Source organism: Mesoplodon mirus (assembly GCF_964341445.2).
Source record: "Mesoplodon mirus genome assembly, chromosome: 20".
NCBI classification, from domain to species: Eukaryota; Metazoa; Chordata; class Mammalia; order Artiodactyla; family Ziphiidae; genus Mesoplodon; species Mesoplodon mirus.
The window spans coordinates 30,608,944-30,630,121 of NC_138996.1; the positions used below are offsets into that span (position 1 = coordinate 30,608,944).

Consider the following 21,178-nt stretch of genomic DNA (forward strand, 5'->3'; position numbering starts at 1 on the left):
GATTTATGTCAGAGAGTGTTCTGCCTATGTTTTCCTCTAAGAGTTTTATAGAATCCGGTCTTAGATTTAGGTCTTTAATCCATTTGGAGTTTATTTTTGTGTATGGTGTTAGGGAGTGTTCTAATTTCATTCTTTTACATGTAGCTGTCCAGTTTTCCCAGCACCACTTACTGAAGAGGCTGTCTTCTCTCCACTCTATATTCTTGCCTCCTTTGTCGTACATTAGGTGGTCACCCTGCTTCTTTCTATAACATACCTATATCTAGCAAAAAGAAAGCTTTATACGTTTTTCTTTTTTAATCCCATAATCCTTCCGTGAAAGTTTTAATTTACTCCGCATTTCATTGAAAACTTTACGCTTTTATCCACATACAGTTTAATGCTGTTTTCCCGGGTGTCAGTAAAAGTGCATGGAAAGTTGCATGATATTCATTTTAAATGTATTCATATTAGTTCATCAGTTGTAACAAATGTAGCACATCCATGAGGATGTTAACAGGGGAACTGGGAGGAAGGGTGAAGAATTATGTGGGAACTCTGTACTTTCCACCCGATTCTAATGTAAACCAAAATGTTCCCCAAAATAGCCTATGAACTAAAACAACAACATCAAAGCAAGAAGCAATGATTAGAAAAGTCAGATACCACAGTTTGGATGTTTTCAGCTTGCTTTCCATTATTTGAAGTTTTAAATGAGTTGCTTTGTGAAAAGTAGGATGTTGGAAAGATTTCTGTTTATTTTTGTTTTGTTAGCTCTTCACTTATCATCACTTAATACATTCAGAGAATTGTTACACAGATGCTGTGTCAGGAAAGAAACAAAGGTTTTCAAAGCTTTAAGCTTTGGCCTCCAGACAAATAACACCCCCTTCGAATTCCCGGGAATGCTTCCTGCAACTTTTGTGGTACTTTAAAATCGACTAGACGGGGCTTCCCTGGTGGCGCAGTGGTTGAGAGTCTGCCTGCCGATGCAGGGGACACGGGTTCGTGCCCCGGTCCGGGAAGATCCCACATGCCGCGGAGCGGCTGGGCCCGTGAGCCATGGCCGCTGAGCCTGCGCGTCCGGAGCCTGTGCTCCGCAGCGGGAGAGGCCGCAGCAGTGAGATGCCTGCGTACCGCAAAAAAAAAAAAAAAAAATCAACTAGATGGATTTCCCCCAAACAATTAGAGTCCAGTGCCCATGAAAATCCATTTCCAAACCATCTCATTCCACTGCTATGGTCTTCTACAATTGAGAGTGTGAAAATACCCACAACAGATTTTGCAAAGCCGAGACTCAGGGACGATGCAGACCACATTCAAAACACGGGGACCCTCGTGTGCATCCCCGCGGCCCCCTTTGCCTCTCCCCGGGCCCAGTCTCACAACAGACACCCCAGTGCTGAGAGGCCCCGAGGACGCCTCCTCTCTCTGAGGTCCAGGTCCTCCAGACCCTTTCTCCGGTCTGCCCCTGCCGCCTCCTCGGTCTCTCCACACGCAGCCCCTGCTGGAAGCATCCAGCCTCTTCGGGAGCTGAGGTCCTGCCTGTGTCGGCACAACTTTTATGCCCTGGGCACCGCGCTGGAGATACTGTCATTTTAAAAGAGAGAAAGAGTTATGGGCCTAGCACTTATGTTCAACTGTCAGATTTTCTCTCAAAGGGTGTTGGGTCTGTGACAGGTCACAGATTTTCTTTGCTTACAAGCTGGTAACTAGCCTGTTACTGGTTCATCGGTGCTGCTCAAATACGAAACTTCGTTACTCCCCTCATGGGGAACGGCGTGAGCCCTGGCCTGTGGCTCCTTTACCCCGACTTCCGAGGGGCCATGCGAGGTGGTGGGTGGGTGCTGTGTGTGCGGTGTTGGTGGCACAGCTGAGGGACGGTGAACTGGGGGCCCTGGTCCCATAGACAGCGCTCAGGAGGGATGCTCTTGGTCCCGTGGGAGACGCTGCCTCGCCCCCCAGGTTGTGGACAGCGAGCTGGGCCCTGAGCGAAGGCCCCGGAAGCAGCAGTCAGGGCATCGCCCTCATGGCACACCCCACACGTGGGGTGGGGGGGACGGGCCTGGTGCGTGGCTTCCCTGCTGTGAGCGTTTGTTCTGCAACTGCCAGGATACCAGGTGCCCCTGCTGAGATCATTGGGTGACAGGTTTTTTTACTCTGTTTCTTCCATTGCCTTTTCTCTGTTTCAAACCCCACTTTCCCCCATGATTCCCTTCCTGTGGTCTCTGCCAGGTCGAGTCTGCTGGGCCCCTGTGATCTGAACCCCAGGGGGAGGCCAGACCTCGCGTGCAGGCCGGGTCAGCTGGCCCCCAGCTGGTGAGGCTCCCACACCACATGGGTGGGAGAGGATCCTTGAACAGAACTCCTCTTACATGTGACTTTCCTTCATAAACATTACAGTCCCATCCTGATGAATCTTTGACCTTCTGTGGTGCCCCCCAAATTCTCCACATCCAGCCTTTCTAGGTGATCCCATGCTCACTCAGGATATTGGACCTGTAATTTCGTAAAAACTTAGGAAATGTTTTAAATGTTTAGCTCTCGTAAGATCTTGTTTTAACTATGCAAAGAAGAAAGTAGTTTCGTAAGATATTAAAACAAGCAACGTTGTAGAGCCTTCCACAGCCCTCATCCCCACAGCAGTCTCCCTGGGAAATAGCGTCAGGGCACCCCCATTTGAAGCAGGATGGATGGAAGCTTCCCAGGGTGACACAGGGACTTGGCTTTTGAGGTTAGCAATTTGCTGCACACACGCAAGGCTGCTTCCTCCATAATAACCAGGAAGAGACTGGACAGGCGTCTTCATTTGAATTAAGTAACTGACACCCAGCAAATCTGCTTTGCATATTTATGCATAATAAGGAGCTGCACACACCACAACTTCAGCAACAACTCATTACAGTTGCTGGGGATACGGGGGTATTTTTGGCTGCAGTGAATGGAGCTGCATTCACCAGATCACAGGTGAAGAGCATTGCAGTTCAAGGATCGTCCACTAGATGGCAGCAGGCCTCCTGAGGCTCAGCTGTAAACACTGAAATTAAACACTGATTTTTTTAGTTAAGTACATAAAGCCAGTGTCATTTTTATATCGATCTTTGTTCAAGGATGTTGAATAAACAGGGGTTGGTAAAACAACATTATACTTCAAAATGTGAGCAGTTTGATACAAGCTGCCACAAAGTTATAGTCACCCTGGAAAAAGTGAAATAAGGATTATATTCTGTAGCTAGCAATTCTCTGAACTGACAGGAGATGACTCAGAAAGCAAACCCCATGTTGGATTAATAAGAAAATTAATACGATCGGTATAGTAGGAAATGACAAATCTTTTCTTTTAATCCCTAGTCAAAATCAACCAGTGACTGTTGCCTCTAACCAGCCATGTCTTGTGCAGAAAATATTCAGTTGACACTGGGCCAAGGTGTTCACCCCACAGGGTCTCTTCCACGAACAGCCCTCTTACTCCTGCTGCAGAGAGAGCGTCTCTGGGCAGAAGGCATTGTAGACGGAGATGAATCGGGCACCCATGCTGTCCAAAGCTAGTCGGGGAGTTTGCACAGTACCTTGCGGGTTATATATTTCACAGATTTAATTCTTGTTTTTTTTTTTTTATTAATTAATTAATTAATTTTTGGCTGCATTGGGTCTTTGTTGCTGCACACAGGCTTTCTCTAGTTGTGGCGAGTGGAGGTTACTCTTCGTTGTGGTGCGCGGGCTTCTCATTGCGGTGGCTTCTCTTGCTGCGGAGCATGAGCTCTAGGCACGCAGGCTTCACTAGTTGTGGCACGCGGGCTCAGTAGTTGTGGCTCGCAGGCTCTAGAGCACAGGCTCAGTAGCTGGGTGTGGCGCACGTGCTTAGTTGCTCCGTGTCATGTGGGATCTTCCCAGACCAGGGCTCGAACACGTGTCCCCTGCATTGGCAGGCGGATTCTTAACCACTGTGCCACCAGGGAAGTCCACAGATTTAATTTTTGGTTTAACTCATAAACTATTTCACTATTTCAAGTCCACATTCATGTTTCAAATTTTTTTGTTTTACTTTTTTTAAAATTGGAGCATAGTTGATTTACAATGTTGTGTTACTTTCAGGTATACAGCAAAGTGTTTCAGTTATACATATACATGTATCTATTCTTTTTCAGATTCTTTTCCCATTTAGATTATTACAGAATATTGAGTGGAGTTCCCTGTGCTATACAGTAGGTCCTTGTTCATGTTTCAAATGTTTTAATCATTCTACACTTCGGGGGAAGAAAGGAAAGAAAGAGAAATGGGTGGGGAGGGTAGAGAGCAGATGTAGGCACAAAATGGGAAAGGTTAGGATAACACCCAGTTCCTGTTTTACCTGAGCCCAGGCTGGGTCTCAAGGCCGGAGATTAACAAGGACCATTCCCCACTCTAATTTGGTTGCTTTGTTCTTGTAAAAGAAGAAAAATTAGAACTCCTAAGGAATTGTGCTGAGCCTTAAGGTAACGTAGGTGACACAGCTGAGTCCCCTCCGGCAGGTGCTCAGCACCCCACAGCTGGTCCCGTAGGCTCACCCCCTCAGCAAACCTCCTCCGCCGTCTGCGAGCCTGTGCCCCCAGCCCCGGGGCTCTGACTGCACAGCTGGGCTGATCCTTCGCTGACATACTTGCTGCCACAATTTGGGCATGTTAATCTCTGAGCTCGCATTCCTCCAGTCTGTCTGAACCAAGTGTACAAAGTAATTTCCAATTCACGATTCTAAACACAAAACATACGCACTATTCACTATCTGAATAGTTCACCAAAAACAAGATACAAAAACCCTGAAACCCAGCCCCTGACTGGATTAAATCCTGATTGGATTAAAACGATTTGCCCCACCCACATGCCTGCCAAGAGTGAAAGAAAAATACATCCAGATCCTCAAACTATCTCTACAATATTTTCAGATGCAATAATCAACATTCAGTTAAAAATTTGTTGGCAGAGATAATACCAGAAAAAAATTATCAGAAACCAAGAGATAAGAACAGACAGTAGAAGCAGTTTCATGGGAGATTCCAGAATCAGAGTTATGAGATGTTGCTTAAAAAGTCATGTGAGGGCTTCCCTGGTGGCGCAGTGGTTGAGAGTCCGCCTGCCGATGCAGGGGATACGGGTTCGTGCCCTGGTCCGGGAGGATCCCACATGCCGCAGAGCGGCTGGGCCCGTGAGCCATGGCCGCTGAGCCTGCACGTCCGGAGCCTGTGCTCCGCAACGGGAGAGGCCACAACAGTGAGAGGCCTGCGTACCGCAAAAAAAAAAGTCATGGGAGTCTGTGTCCAGAGCAGATGGAGAGTCTCGCTAGAGAAAATCATATACATAGAATCACGTGGAAATTCTAGAAAGAAAAAAAAATGTAATAACCGAAAAGGAGAACTCTTAAGGCCGATTACATGTAGCAAAGGAGAATGTATAGGGTCGCAGACGCGGAGAAAGAGCTCGGGGAGCCGAGCAGCGCGTGAGGGCCACCGCGCGGGGGCGGGGCGGGGCGGGCCGCGCTCAGCGCCTGTGCGGGCGCTTCCGGCCGGGGGCGTGGGGGTGGGCTGGCGCCCCAGCAGTTCGGTCACAGACGCGAGCTGCGCAGAAATACTCGAAGGTCCTGGGTTTGCCAGGGGCTGGCGGAGAGAGGCGTGGGCGTGAGTGTTTCACTGGGGCAGAGCATCAGTTCGGGAGGGTGGAGAGTCGTAGGGGTGGTTGGCACAGGGGAGGGGTCACGCCACGGGAGAAGGTGTGGAGACGGGGGCCCGGCCGGCGGCGGGGACCTCTGAGACCCCGGCACAGGGAGCGAAGTGCAGGCGTGACCTGTGAGCGCCAAAGCTCTCCCTAAAGGGCCAGGAGAAAAAAAATCTCAAGAAAAGCCAAACAGCTTCTCGGGGCCCCGAGCCGGGCCCACAGGAAGCACCGAGTGACACTGGGTGAGCCCTGGTGACTTAGGGGCGAAATGCATCGTCCTTCTTCCCCAGGATGATGAAATGTTTTCCCCAAGTAGACCCAGCGCTGTGGTGGATAGAGGAGGTGGAGACACTCCCTAAGTCTAACCCTCGTGGCCGAGATGCAGCCCCGGGACAGGGTGCTCAGTCAGCGCGGCTGGAAACTCTCCTTTCATTTCTGGACGGTGTGTTGCTGTTGGAACTCCCAGGTGACGGCCCGGACGTGAGGCTGCGCCTGCCTGCTCCGGCTTCCTTGTGGGTTGATTTGATGCTTGAAGGGGTTTAAATCTTAAGTCTCTGATAGTTTGTAAGATCATCGCACGGCACTCCCTCCAACCTAATACTTTCTGCAAAACAAAACCAAAGTCCTGACTCCGTAGTTCCAAACATTTTTCGAGGGTGACGGCGACCTCGGCTGTGGCCTCAGCTATCGTGCTCTGGGGTGACCCTGTGGCTGGATTACCGGCCACAGCTCTCTGTGCCCCCAGCTCTCAGTGTTCGGTGCCTACAGGGTACCTGGGGATCCACACGCTGGAAGTGAAGCTTGACCAAAACACAGGGACATTCCTGACATTCCACACGTGGGGAGGGGGCTCCCCGCCCCCTTGAGCTGCCCGCCGTCCTGAGTCACCAGTCCAGTCGCCAGGGATAACTGCTGAGAAGGCACTGTTCTCAGGAAAGCCCCATTCCTGCACTTTCTCTTGTTTCTGTTCATGCCCACCCAGATCTTTTCCTCTTGTTCTTCCTCAAACCCCAAAGGAAGAGAACTGACCACCTAGAGGGGTGGGATAGGGAGGGTGGGATGGAGGCTTAAGAGGGAGGGGATATGGGGACATATGTGTACATATACCTGATTCACTTTGTTATACAGCAGAAACTAACACAACAGTGTAAAGCAACTATACTCCAATTGAGATGTTAAAAAAAAAAAGAAAAAGAAGGATATCGAGGCCGATAGGGAGGGAAAGAGGACAGGACAGGGATCCCTAACGTCCCCCAAGACATGAGAGGCTGTAAGACCACAAACCAGAATCTCCCCTCCCCTCCCAGGACTGACTGCAAAGTGCTTCCTGCTTGAACCAGCCAGCATTACCGGCCACCCTCCCCTACCCCCAGCTGTGAGGGCCTGGGGCCCAGCAGCAGGGCAGCTCCCACCCCCCCCCCCCCGCCCCCAGCTTATGACTGTGAGTCATGTCTCTGCTGACTCCACGGAACCAGCCAGAGACGAGCACGCCCTCTTGGCTGGCTGCCTTGCGGCCCAGCTGGGTGAACCAGGCCCTGATACTCACAACAACCCCAGGCAACGCGTTCATTCATGAATTATTTTCATATAAAATGAAATTCCAAGGATATTTGGAATTGACTTAAATTTCTATGAATTCTATATAGTCCAAGGATATGGTGCAGTAGTTAAATGTTCTGAGGGTGAAACCATGAAATTGAAACACAGTCTTGATGCTTCTGAAGTTTGCCAAATGCATGCAGCCACGAAAATTCAGTGGTAAAGCTAGTCTCCTGGGTAGGAAAGCTTTGTTCTCAGCATCATCTAGTGATGAATCGATGGAATGAGGCCTTAAGAGACGGGATGTGGATTAGGTGGGATCCCTGGGCTTCTGTGAAGGATCCCGTTACAGGTTGAATTGCCCCCCCTACCCCCCAGAATAGATATGTTGGGTCCTAACCCCTGGCACCTCAGAATGTGACCTTATTTAGAAATAGGGTCTCTATAGAGGTAATCAAGTTACAATGAAGTCATTAGGGTGGGTCCTAGTGCAATAGGACACGTGTCCTTATGAAAAGGGGGTCTGGACACAGCACAGAGGAGGGCACACACAGGGACACAGCACGTGAGGGTTGGCAGTGTGCAGCCACCAGCCAGGAGGGAGGCCTGGAGCAGACCCTCCCCTGCGCCTCCCAAGGGAGCTCGGCCCCCAGAGCTCTGAGAAGATAAATCCCTGTTGCTCTAAGCCACCCGGTTGTAGCACTTGGTTACAGCAGCCCCAGGACGCCGACAGGACCCTAAAGCGAGAGGGACTGTGTCCTGGGTGCAGGCGGGCGGGCCTGAGCCTGCCTCCCGGCTGGACACTTCTCAGCAGTGTGAACACACAATCTCTCTGCACTGATTTCCTTATTGTATGCAAATATTATACATACACATTCTAAATAGAATGACAGGTACAGAGAGAGATGAGGTCATGGGTGCACTCTGGCTGCACCCATGTCTTAGCTCCGGCTGCTGTAACTACCCCAGAGGCTGGGGGCTTAAATGGCAGACGTTTACTGCTCACATTCTGGAAGCTGGACATCCAGATCCCGTGTCTGGTGAGGACAGACAGACCCCCTTCCAGGTTCATCAACGGCATTCTCTCCCTGTGTCCTCAGGTGGCAGGGAGGGGACAGGGATGGGGAGAGAGAGCACTTATCAGGGCACTAATCCCATCATGGGGGCTCCACCCTCGTGACCTCATCAGCTCCCAAAGGCCCCCTCCCAACACCACCACCTGGTCCACATATGAACTTTGGGGACACACACACTCAATCTATAGCAGGCCGTATGGGATAAATGGGTAGAGGTGCCTCTTTTTCTCCTTGACCAGGAGCTCTTGGCAGGCAGCGAGTGATGCGGAATCATCACTTCACGTTTCCACCCCAGCGACGGCCTAACCAGCATGTAGTGGACCCTGCACGAGGGTCTGAGCCGCTGGGCTCAACCGTAACCCTCACACGGAACCCCTGCGACAACCCGGAGCACCCTGCATGGGGCCCGGGGTGCAGCGCCTGCAGGGACGCCCCACACGGTGGTAGTTGCCTGGCCCCAAGGTGCTTTATGTGCGGAGTTTACAATTTAATGTTTAAATTCTTCCGTATCTCACATGACTGAGCTCAGAGTGATTTAGCCTAAAACAGGAGTCTCTCCACGGATCCAGGCAGCCCCCGCCCTCCCCCACCGGACAGGTCCCCAGTGGCGCCCAGATTCATCACATTGCCCCCCCCAGCTGCACCCCAGTTCCAGGCCAGCCTTGGGTGCCCCACAGTCTTCTCCTGCTTCCTGCTTGTTGATAATTGAATGTCTGTTACCAAAATGGTCATTAAGAAGCTAAATTAAAGCCTGGATTTGAGATGGATGGTGTCAGCGTCTGGGTAGCACCCTGTCCCAGATTCACAGATGAGCCTTTGCATCATTGGCTCATGGGTTTACTTCACAGAAAGAACTTTCAAGGCAGCTTGACTTGAATTTACAATTCATATGTCAACAGGATACAGGAGGACAGAAGCTCTGCAGACCTTATCTGTTCCTCTTTTTCTTTTTTTTTTAACATCTTTACTGAAGTATAATTGCTTTACAATGGTGTGTTAGTTTCTGCTGTATAACAAAGTGAGTCAGCTATATGTATACATACATCCCCGTATCCCCTTCCTCTTGCGTCTCCCTCCCACCCTCCCTATCCCACCTCTCTAGGTGGTCACAAAACACTGAGCTGATATCCCTGTGCTATGCGGCTGCTTCCCACTAGCTATCTATTTTACATTTGGTAGTGTATATATGTCCATGCCACTCTCTCACTTCGTCCCAGCTTGCCCTTCCTCCTCCCTGTGTCCTCAAGTCCATTCTCTACGTCTGCGTCTTTATTCCTGTCCTGCCCCTATGTTCATCAGAACCAATTTTTTTTTTTTAGATTCCATATATATGTGTTAGCATATGGTATTTGTTTTTCTCTTTCTGACTTACTTCACTCTGTATGACAGACTTTAGGTCCATCCACCTCCCTACAAATAACTCAATTTCATTTCTTTTTATGGCTGAGTAATATTCCATTGTATATATGTACCACATGTTCTTTATCCACTCCTCTGTCGATGGACACTTACGTTGCTTCCATGTCCTTGCTATTGTAAATAGAGCTGCAATGAACATTGGGGTGCATGTGTCTTTTTGAATTATGGCTTTCTCAGGGTATATGCCGAGTAGTGGGATTGCTGAGTGATATGGTAGTTCTATTTTTAGTTTTTTAAGGAACCTCCATACTGTTCTCCATAGTGGGTGTATCAATTTACATTCCCACCAACAGTGCAAGAGGGTTCCCTTTTCTCCACACCCTCTCCAGCATTTGTTGTTTGTAGATTTTCTGATGATGCCCATTCTAACTGGTGTGTGGTGATACCTCATTGTAGTTTTGATTTGCATTTCTCTAATGAGTGATGTTGGGCATCTTTTCATGTGCCTCTTGGCCGTCTGTATGTCTTCCTTTGTGAAATGTCTATTTAGGTCTTCTGCCCATTTTTTAAATTGAGTTGTTTGTTTCTTTGATATTGAGCTGCATGAGCTGCTTGTAAATTTTGGAGATTAATCCTTTGTCAGTTGCTTTGTTTGCAAATATTTTCTCCCATTCTGAGGGTTCTTTTCATCTTGTTTATGGTTTCCTTTGCTGTGCAAAAGCTTTTAAGTTTCATTAGGTCCCATTTGTTTATTTATGTTTATTTCCATTTCTCTAGGAGGTGGGTCAAAAAGGATCTTGCTGTGATTTATATCGAAGTGTGTTCTGCCTATGTTTTCCTCTAAGAGTTTTACAGTGTCTGACACTACATTTAGGTCTTTAATCCATTTTGGTTTATTTTTGTGTATGGTGTTAGGAAGTGTTCTAATTTCATTCTTTTACATGTAGCTGTCCAGTCTTCCCAGCACCACTTTTTTTTTTTACAACTTTATTGGAGTATAATTGCTTCACAATGGTGTATTAGTTTCCGCTTTATAACAAAGTGAATCAGTTATACATATACATCTGTTCCCATATCCCTTTCTTCTTGTGTCTCCCTCCCTCCCTCCCTCCCTCCCTATCCCACCCCTCCAGTCGGTCACAAAGCACCGAGCTGATCTCCCTGTGCTATGCGGCTCCAGCACCACTTATTTTTATTTTTTTAAAGAGGGAGATTTTCTTTTTTCTTTCTTTTTTTTTTAAAGCTGTGAATTTCTTTAAAAATTTTTATTTATTTATTTATGGCTGTGTTGGGTCTTCGTTTCTGTGCGAGGGCTTTCTCTAGTTGCGGCAAGTGGGGGCCACTCCTCATCGCGGTGCGCAGGCCTCTCACTATCGCGGCCTCTCTTGTTGCGGAGCACATGCTCCAGACGCGCAGGCTCAGTAATTGTGGCTCACGGGCCTAGTTGCTCCGCGGCATGTGGGATCTTCCCAGACCAGGGCTCGAACACGTGTCCCCTGCATTGGCAGGCAGATTCTCAACCACTGCGCCACCAGGGAAGCCCTCCAGCACCACTTATTGAAGAGGTTTTATAGTGTCCAGTCTTACATTTAGGTCTTTAATCCATTTTGAGTTTATTTTTGTGTATGGTGTTAGGGAGTATTCTAAGTTCATTCTTTTACATGTAGCTGTCCAGTTTTCCCAGCACCACTTATTGAAGAGGCTGTCTTTTCTTGCCTCCTTTGTCAAAGATAAGGTGACCATATGTGCATGGGTTTATCTCTGGGCTTTCTATCCTGTTCCATTGATATGTATTTCTCTTTTTGTGCCAGTACCATACTGTCTTGATTACTGTAGCTTTATAGTATAGTCTGAAATCAGGGTACCTGATTCCTCCAGCTCCATTTTTCTTTCTCAAGATTGCTTTGGCTATTCGGGGTCATTTGTGCTTCCATACAAATTGTGAAACTTTTTGTTCTAGTTCTGTGAAAAATGCCATTGGTAGTTTGATAAGGATTGCACTGAATCTGTACATTGCTTTGGGTAGTAGAGTCATTTTCACAATGTTGATTCTTCCAATCCAAGAGCATGATATATCTCTCCATCTGTTTGTATCGTCTTTAATTTCTTTCATCAGTGTCTTATAGTTTTCTGCATACAGGTCTTTTCTCTCCTTAGATAGGTTTATTCCTAGGTATTTTATGCTTTTTGTTGCAATGGTAAATGGGAGTGTTTCCTTAATTTCTCTTTCAGATTTTTCCTCATTAGTGTATAGGAATGCAAGAGATTTCTGTGCATTAATTTTGTATCCTGCTACTTTACCAGTTTCATTGATTAGCTCTCATAGTTTTCTGGTAACATCTTTAGGGTTCTCTATGTATAGTATCATGTCATCTGCAAACTGACAGTTTTACTTCTTCTTTTCCCATTTGAATTCATTTTATTTCTTTTTCTTCTCTGATTGCTGTGGCTAAAACTTCCAAAACTATGTTGAATAATAGTGGTGAGAGTGGGCAATCTTCTCTTGTTCCTGATCTTAGAGGAAATGGTTTCAATTTTCCACCAGTGAGAGCAATGTTGGCTTGGGTTTGTCATATATGGCCTTTGTTATGTTGAGGTAGGTTCCCTCTGTGCCTACTTTCTGGAGAGTTTTTATCATAAATGGGTGCTGAATTTTGTTGAAATCTTTTTCTGCATCTGTTGAGATGATCATATGGTTTTTATTCTTCAATTTGTTAATATGGTGTATCACATTGATTGATTTGCATATATTGAAGAATCTTTGCATTCCTGGGATAAACTGCACTTGATCATGGTGTATGATCCTTATAATGTGCTGTTGGATTCTGTTTGCTAGTATTTTGTTGAGGAGTTTTGCATCTATGTTCATCGGTGATATTGGCCTGTAGTTTTCTTTTTTTGTGACATCTTTGTCTGGTTTTGGTATCAGGGTGATGGTGGCCTCATAGAATGAGTTTGGGAGTGTTCCTCCCTCTGCTATATTTTGAAAGAGTTTGAGAAGGATAGGTGTTAGCTCTTCTCTAAATGTTTGATAGAATTCGCCTGTGAAGCCATCTGGTCCTGGACTTTTGTTTGTTGGAACATTTTTAAACACAGTTTCAATTTCAGTGCTTGTGATTGGTCTGTTCATATTTTCTATTTCTTTCTGGTTCAGTCTTGGGAAGTTGTGCTTTTCTAAGAATTTGTCCATTTCTTCCAGGTTGTCCATTTTATTGGCATATAATTGCTTGTAGTAATCTCTCATGATCCTTTGTATTTCTGCAGTGTTAGTTGTTACTTCTTTTTCATTTCTAATTCTATTGATTTGAGTCCTCTCCCTTTTTTTCTTGATGAGTCTGGCTAATGGTTTATCAATTTTGTTTATCTTCTCAAAGAACCAGATTTTAGTTTTATTGATCTTTGCTATTGTTTCCTTCATTTCCTTCATTTCTTTTTCATTTATTTCTGATCTGATCTTTATGATTTCTTTCCTTCTGCTAACTTTGGTTTTTTTTTTTGTTTTTCTTTCTCTAATTGCTTTAGATGTAAGTTTAGCTTGTTTATTTTAGATTTTTCTTGCTTCCTGAGGTGGGATTGTATTGCTCTATACTTTGCTCTTAGAATTGCTTTTGCTGCGTCCCGTAGGTTTTGGGTCCTCATGTTTTCATTGTCATTTTTCTCTAGGTATTTTTTGATTTCTTCAGTGATGTCTTGGTTATATAGTAGCATAATGTTTAGCCTCCATGTGTTTGTATTTTTTACAGTTTTTTTCCCTGTAATTGATATCTAGTCTCATAGCATTGTGGTTGGAAAAGATACTTGATATGATTTCAATTTTCTTAAATTTACCAAGGCTTTATCTGTGACCAAGATATGGACCATTCATGGAGAATGTTCCATGAGCACTTGAAAAGAAAGTGTATTCTGTTGTTTTTGGATGGAATGTCCTAAAAATATCAATTAAGTCCATCTTCTCTAATGCATCATATAAAGCTTCTGTTTCCTTATCTATTTTCATTTTGATGATCTGTCCATTGGTGAAAGTGGTGTGTTAAAGTCCCCTACTATGATTGCATTACCATTGATTTCCCCTTTTATGGCTGTTAGCATTTGCTTTATGTATTGAGGTGCTCCTATGTTGGGTGCATAAATATTTACAATTGTTATATCTTCTTCTTGGATTGATCCCTTGATCACTATGTAGTGTCCCTCTTTGTCTCTTGTAATAGTCTTTATTTTAAAGTCTACTTTGTCTGATATGAGAATTGCTCTTCCAGCTTTCTTTTGATTTCCATCTGCATGGAATGTCTTTTTCCATCCCTTCACTTTCAGTCTATATGTGTCCTTAGGTCTGAAGAGGGTCTCTTGTAGACAGCACATATATAGGTCTTATTTTTTGTATCCATTCAGCCAATCTGTGTGTTTTGGTTGGAACGTTTAATCCATTTACATTTAAGGTAGTTATTGACATGTATATTCCTATTACCATTTTCTTAATTGTTCTGGGTTTGTTTTGGTAGGTCTTTTCCTTCTCTTGTGTTTCTTGCCTAGAGAAGTTCCTTTAGCATTTGTTGTAAAGCTTGTTTGGTGGTGCTGAATTCTCTTAACTTTTGCTTGTCCTGTGTGGTTTACATGTGGTCTGCTCAGCCTGGGAGGGGCAGTCCTCCCTGGTCAGACAGGCCCCAAGATATCAAAGCATCGTAAATACAGACAATAAAAAACATCCTTAATACACAAACACAACGCTTTAAACCAAGATTGACTTTCTCAATTGAGAATACATTCTGTTTTATAGCAATATCTCTTCTTCTTTTGGAATGGATCAGGGTTAACTGAAATGGCTGTGGTTACTTGTTCACTTTAATTAATATTCTTAGAGCACATGCTGAAAAAAAATTTATGAAACAAACTTTATAATCTAAAGCATTATCTACATGGGTATTATTGTTTTCTACAATATAGTAACCACCCTGAGCTTAGGCCCTGTCTCTTCTCTCGGTATTTGTAAACCCTAGCACAAACCATTCTGTTATTTTCTTAAGTAAATTGTGTACTAGCAAGAAGTTCACTCCCAGGTACCTGGAGGTTGAAAGCACATTGATTTTCGGGGTTAATATTTATTGGTAGAAAAGAGCAAAAGACCAGTCGGCAGCGTGCAGAAGTAAAGCCACCCTGTCTGCACTTTTGTTGGAAAATGTGACTCTTAGGTCAGCGCGTGTCAATGTCACCCCAACACAGTGAGTTTTACCTGGTGAAGGCGAGTCCATCTCCTGTCGGACCCACTGAAGGCTTCGTCCTAAGTCTTGCTGCCTCTCTTTACCTTCAAACGACTTACACTAAACAGGTTTGCCAACTGGACTCCGGTTTGGATGTGGTGCCAGGCCATCCTGCCCCATACCAGGTGTGACCACGGCCCAGGTGTCACGTGTGGGCGTCCTGTGGTCCTCGTGCTGGGTGACTCTTGTGCAGAGTGACTCAGACCTTGTTTGTAACATGCCTCATGCCTACCAAGTAATTATTAAGACCAGAGTAGCTCTGCCCTGGTCTTACTGAGCAGAGGGTGTCATGAGAAGAAGTGATTGTCTAGTTATCGGTGGCCCTCAGTCCATGGTGAGCTGGAGAGCCTTGGGATCTGGCTCCTTCACGACGACTTTAGTTCAGTGACTTTAACAAGAGAGAAAGACCTCAGAATCGGGAGTGTGTTTCCTAATTGCTATTGATGGTTTCTGGTCAGCTGATCCGAAGTCTCACATCCTTGTCTCTGCATCAGACAGGGCAGTTCCCAGGGAGGAAAACTGAAAACTAGGTTTTCGTCATTTGGCGATTTCGCAAATGTCCCATCTCAGTGTGTGGCTTTTTGGATCTGCCTTACAACATTCTACCTGACATTTTGGAAACACTAAATTCCATTTTCCTTTATATGCCTATATATTTGATCTGTGTATCACATTGTGCTGTGTTTGGAGGGTGGGGGAAGGCAGGGCGAATTTTGAGCCTGTACATTTGTTTCTAAGATAGTAACCGAGGTGAAAGATCAAGGGTGTTAATTTCTCTGTGGATATGAATTAAGCCTTTCTCAAAGTTGCACTTGACCCTCCAGGTCACCTGAATACCATCTGGTACCAACCCAAGAGATGGAACTGGACCGACTAGTTTGGGGGCCTCTCTGCAGGGTTTCAGTTTGTAACTGGGGCACTTTCTCCCCCGGCACCCCGACGGCTGACATTTCTCTGTTGAGAGCTCCGCCCAGTGCATCATCGTAGGGCGTGTAGCATCATCTCAGGCCCCAACCCACTAGATGCCCGTGGCACCTCCGCCCCACCCCCACCTGCTGTGAAAACCAAAAATGTCCAGACTTGGCCCTGAGGGAGGTGGTCGACCCCACAAGCACAGCCTGGCTCTGTAGCCCTTGAACCAATATAATCTTATCCAGGCGTTTTTAAAAACTGGTTGTTCCTGTGTTTGGCCAACTGAGATTTAAGGATTCTTTGTGTGCCAAGATAATTACAGCCATTAGCTTCAAGGGCATCATTTGCAACAGGGAGAACCCGGCCCTGACTTACGTGACACTCAAGGAGCAGAAGCCTTGATGCTGGAAGAGATTTTGGACCAATCTCATCTTTTCGTGTCTGTGGCTCAGAGAGGTTAATCCACCCTTCCAGGGTTACAAGCCAGTAGGAGTAAAATCTGGAAGAGTCGAGCCCCCAGTCTGAGCCTTTAGCACATTTTGAGACTCTTGGATCCAAGCCATAGGCACCATGTTTTGTGGTTCAAAATATATTTTTCAGAAAAAGAAATGGACGTAATGAATACTCATAGGAGCAGGAATAATTCTAAGAAGACATGTTTTTCTATGAAAAATGTTTTTTCTTTCCAGGAAGCTTTCATTTTGCCACAGTTGTGGAGGAAGGCGTTTTCGTGGTACTGGTTAAAGCACAGTGAGGCAGCTCTAATTCAGGGCGCCACGGGAGACTGGTGCAGGGACCAGCACCACGGCGGGGGAGGGGGAGGGGAGCGGCTCAGCTCCGAATACAACAGGGACAGGTGGGGATCACAGCCAAGGAGCAGGGTGTGTGTATGGAGTGGTGGTGGACTGGACGTGACTAGGAGCAAACATCAAGGCCAGGGGCATCCTGAACAGGATGTACTCAGCAGGATTCTTGCTGAAGGCAAGCTCAGGTGATCACACAGCGAGGTGGGGCAGGAGGAATTTGATCAGATATCCAGGGTTGGGGGCGGGTTGCTAAAGTTGAACTAACCATGCAGGGACAGACCCAATGTCACGCCTTGAGGATGGAGAGAAGCCCGGCTAGCGCTGGGTCAGGGAGAGAGACCCCGCTCACTGGTATTGAGAAAGCCAGAGGCCTGTGCTTGTTTAGGACCCATCGTCCGCAGATGGCGAGCCTGGGTTCCAGGGCTTTGGAAGCAGGGTGTGGGGACGTCTGTGCTCCAGAGCCAGCCATGCTCTCTTCTGAGTAACTCTCAGGTTTAAAACTGGGGAGACCCCTCCCTCCCTCACCAGCTTATTTCTTAGAAAGAAATGGGCACAGAGGAGAAATCGCACCACCCATCTGCTAATGTCTTTTGAAAGCCTGTTTTTTCTTAATTAAACAAACAATGAGCATGTATTACTTATATGATCAGAAAAACAGAGATGCTGTCCTGGCCGCCTCCTGGTGAGTTATTAGTCCTTCTCCCAGTCCTCACGGTGTAAAACCCAAAAACTCAGCCTCATCCTGAGCTGCTGTAGGAAGCAGGACAAGTCACAACCTCACCGACGTGAACCTCAGTTTCCTCATCTAAGACACATGGGTAAGAGCGTCCAAGAGCGTGCTGTGCAGCTGAGGTGGGAATGGACCATTTACAGAAAGGGCTTAGCTTGATGTCACACACACAGTGACCTTGCTGTTGGGCAGGGAGAGGGATGGAGCCGGGAGGAGATGGACCTCAGGAGGCCAGCGACCAGGCTGGAAACATGGGTGCCTCACTGGGGATGACAGGTTGTGAGCAGGAATCAGGGTGCATTTCATTCAAAGTCTTCTCAGTTCTGCTGGGTTATGTATCACCAGTTATACCTGTAAATTTTGAAAAAAAATGATTGTTTTTATCAGGATGCTTTAAAGATAGCAGAGCAGAAAGACACAATCCTTGAGCAAGCTGAGGAATTTACCGCCTGCGTGACCAAGCAGGTCATCACCTGACCCGCCTGAGTCCCAGTGCCTCCTTTGAAAGGCAGGCCTGGGCACCACAGAGGAACCGAGAATGGAGGCAGGGACCGTGGAGGTGGTGGCATCGCGAGCATTTACGTCTATTTTCACAGGACACTAAGGACTCGGGGTTTAGCCTCAGCCTAGACGAGAATCAGAAAAGCAACCTAATTTGAGCGTGAATGTAAACCTCCGCAATGTGCTGAATTTTCAAGGGGCGTTGATCATTTAAACACCTTATTTCGCTCTCAGAGAAGTCCTGAGAGGTAGCTGAAGCAGTGGTTCTCTGCACCACCTTACAGGGAAGGGGACAGCACAAAACAAGCGCGAGCCTCAAGGCTGTCATGCTTTTAATTCAACTCTGTAAAACGCCTGCGCGCCTCTCATACAGGAGGCTGGGGGGGAGGTGCGGGGAGGGGAGCGGGACAAAGACGACCCGCGGTGCGATTTCACTTGTTCTTTCTGCAGACGTGCACTGGGCACCAGTGACGTGCCGGCCCGTTCCAGGGATGGGGATAAAAGACTGACAAGACCACGTTCCCCTCTCATGCGGCTGGCATTTTAGTCAGAGGACACAGAAAATCAACAAATAACTAAGACAAACCCATGAAAGTATAGAAGGCCCAGTGGTGAAAAGTACCCTAAAGTAAGAAAGGCTGCGGGGTGAGACCATGGGGACACGTGAGCTTCGGGGCGCCCCCGGCCAGGCGGGCGTCCACCTTCACACCCGAGGCCGGGCTCCAGGTTAAGCAGGTTCTCTCAACCTCTCCCAGCTGGCGGGTCTGGAGCCCAGGGCTGTCCGACTCCAAGCCGGGGAGGCTGCGCCACGTCTGGGCCCCTCGGCTGCATCTTCTGCGGGCCTCGCGGGCGGGGAGGGCGCCGGCTGGCGGTTCACACGCCCATCCCACACCCCGCGGGACGCACTCCGCCGACCACAGGCGCCGCCTGCTGAGCAATGCCAGCTGCTGCCCCGTCACAACCAGAGACCCTCGGGCAGCATGCCCAGCCGGCGCCGTGACAGCCCCGGGGCCCAGATGCGGTTCCGAGCACGGGGCCGGCCTGGGCGGAACAGGGTGGAGGGGAGCCGGGTCCCCTGCCCACGGCCGCAGGGAGTGGGGAAGAGAAACTGCACTTGACCCTGCTTCCCGGGCGCCGTGGCCTCAGGCTGGCCTCTGCGCGTGGACCCGGCGGGGCCGCAGGGCTGAGTCACGGCCGGGCTGCGCGGCCCATTGGGCCTTCCGGGGGGCTGGGCTTCGGGATCACATGGGGGCTCTGCCGGGTCCTGCCGGGTCCTGTCCGCGGGCCGGGGCGGTGGGCACAGAGGAGTTGCCGGGCCGCGTCCCCCAGGGGACCCCAGAACCCCAGCGCGTGTGCAGGCTAGGGCGACCGCTGCCTTGCTCATCACTGTTCGGGAGGAATCGCCCTGGGGCGTGAGGGGTGCGTTCCGGTTTGGCTCACTGTAGAGGCGGGAGAGGCGGGGCGGAGAGCGCATCGGGTCCGCCTCCGCCCCGCCCCCTGGCGGCCTTGGTAACCTCCCACGACGCGTCCGCGCCCCCGCGTCCGAGCTGGTGGTACGGCCCGGGAACCCCCCGGCCCACGCTTTGGTAGCGCCCGACCGGCGCTAGGCCCCGCCCCCGGGTGCGCATGCGCGGCGACGCGCGCGCCGGTAGTGACACATCCGTGCGCAGGTAGGCGCCGGGCCGGGGCGGGGTCTCCGCGGCCAGTCGGCGTCTTCTCCGGGAGTTGAGAGCCCCAAGTCCTGGCGCGGAGGAGCCCCGCGTTCCCCGCGTGCGGCCCGCGGTGCTTGGCGGCCCTGCCTGGACTGTGGGCAGTGGGGCGGGGTCCGACTCTCCGTCCTCAGGTGTGCAGGGCAGAGGCTCAGGTCGCCCCATCTGCAGGTGGGTCGGGCGGGGGTCCGGTCGCTCCGTCTGCAGGCGGGGCGGGCAGAGATCCGGCAGCTCCGCCCTCAGGTGAGCCAGGCGTGGGCTCAGGCCGCGGTTCGGGCTGCGGTGGGAGGGGTGCAGCCGGCCGGCCCGCGGGCAGCGGGCCCGAGAGAGGACACTGGCAGACGGGCCGAGACCGTCCATGGCGTGCTCTCCGTGGGACTTGTTTATGTTTTCTGAAGTTTGTTTGTTGAGCGTGTATTTTAATTTTGGAAAAATATGTTTACAAACTGTCGGAGTATAATTCTCAAAATGTTAGAAACGTAATTCCTGAGCAAACAGGGAGCACAGGTCAGGTTAAATCGCTGAGGAAGGACCCGGCGGAGGAAAGAGCCCGCCGGAGGCTGCCGCCAGGAATGCTGGTCGGGGCGGGAGCCACTGGGATTATCCTCTGGGGCGAGAGGGGCGTTACGGCCCCTCATCACCCTATCAGTGTTGCTGGGTTGACCTCACAGACTGAAGTCTGGGCCAGTCCCTGCTGAACCGAACTCCTGTCTCCCCTGGAAAGTCAGGTGACCCTCAGGGGCTTGTGAGCGGTGACCCACCGCGACATCAAAAAGCGTGCCGTTTCCCTCTTTCTGACCACATTTCCAAGTTTGGATCTGGTTAGCCCCCAGTGAACGGAAGGAGCTCACAGATGCTCGGCGTCTGTGTCAGAGCTGAAAAGGTCCTGGTGGCCGGACTCCCGTCCCCGGGTCGGGGCTGCCTGGCCACTGCAGCACTGGAACCCATCCTCTTGTTAATTTCTTAAAAATGCCCGGTTCAGTTAAGTAGAACAGCTGAAACTACCTAATCTTGTAAAACGAAGAGCAAGATGAGGTTTGTAGATGGACTTTTTCCCAGGGAAAATGGAGGCCTGTGGAGCCGGGACGGGCTTTCCAGCCGCCAGGAGCCCGTTCCCCCACGGCCGCGGCTCCACCACCGCTGAGACGCAGGGGCTGCGGTGCGGGGCTCCGAGGTCCCCGGACTGGAGGAGCGGGGGTCCTGGCTCTGCGGCTGTGCGGGGACGGGGATGGCGGCCTCAGGTGACACGAAGAAGCCCTAGGGCTTGGCGCGAGGTGAACGAGGTGACCCAGTGCCCCCGTGCCGGGACGGGTGAGGGGTGTGGTCAGGGTGGGTGGCTGCCCAGCCCTGGAGCTCTGCCTGCCTCTGGTCTGTGCCGCCTTCCGGAGCAGGGCCTGGCTGCGCCCTGGGGTGCCCCCTAGCCACGGGGCAGCCGGGCCACCGCAGGGCTCCGGGGGGGCCGCCTGGGTTGCTGCGGACCCCCACCCAAGGCCTGGCCTCGTCCCCTCATGGCTCAAGTGGGTCACCCACCTCGCCTGTGTGTCCCCGAGACCCAGGGCGACAGGTTGGACCAGACCAGCCGGCCCAGAAGCTCTGTGGAAGCGGCTGTGTAGGAGGGTGTGTC

At 49.4% G+C, this 21,178-nt stretch overlaps 1 protein-coding gene across 8 annotated transcripts in view; it reads left to right on the forward strand.

The window, feature by feature from the left end:
- The first annotated feature begins 5,549 nt into the window (after positions 1–5,549).
- Positions 5,550–21,178, forward strand: part of CLN8 (CLN8 transmembrane ER and ERGIC protein) — a 26,190-nt gene continuing 10,561 nt past the window's right edge. The window contains exons 1-2 of one of the 8 annotated variants that reach the window (XM_082608784.1): positions 19,464–19,740; positions 19,777–19,797. Coding sequence is in view for 1 of the 8 variants with exons in the window: in XM_082608782.1 (XP_082464908.1) it covers positions 20,598–20,837 (240 nt within the window). In the remaining 7 variants the exon portion in view is untranslated. The other 7 variants (XM_082608785.1, XM_082608787.1, XM_082608783.1 and 4 more) reach the window with 7 other exon arrangements.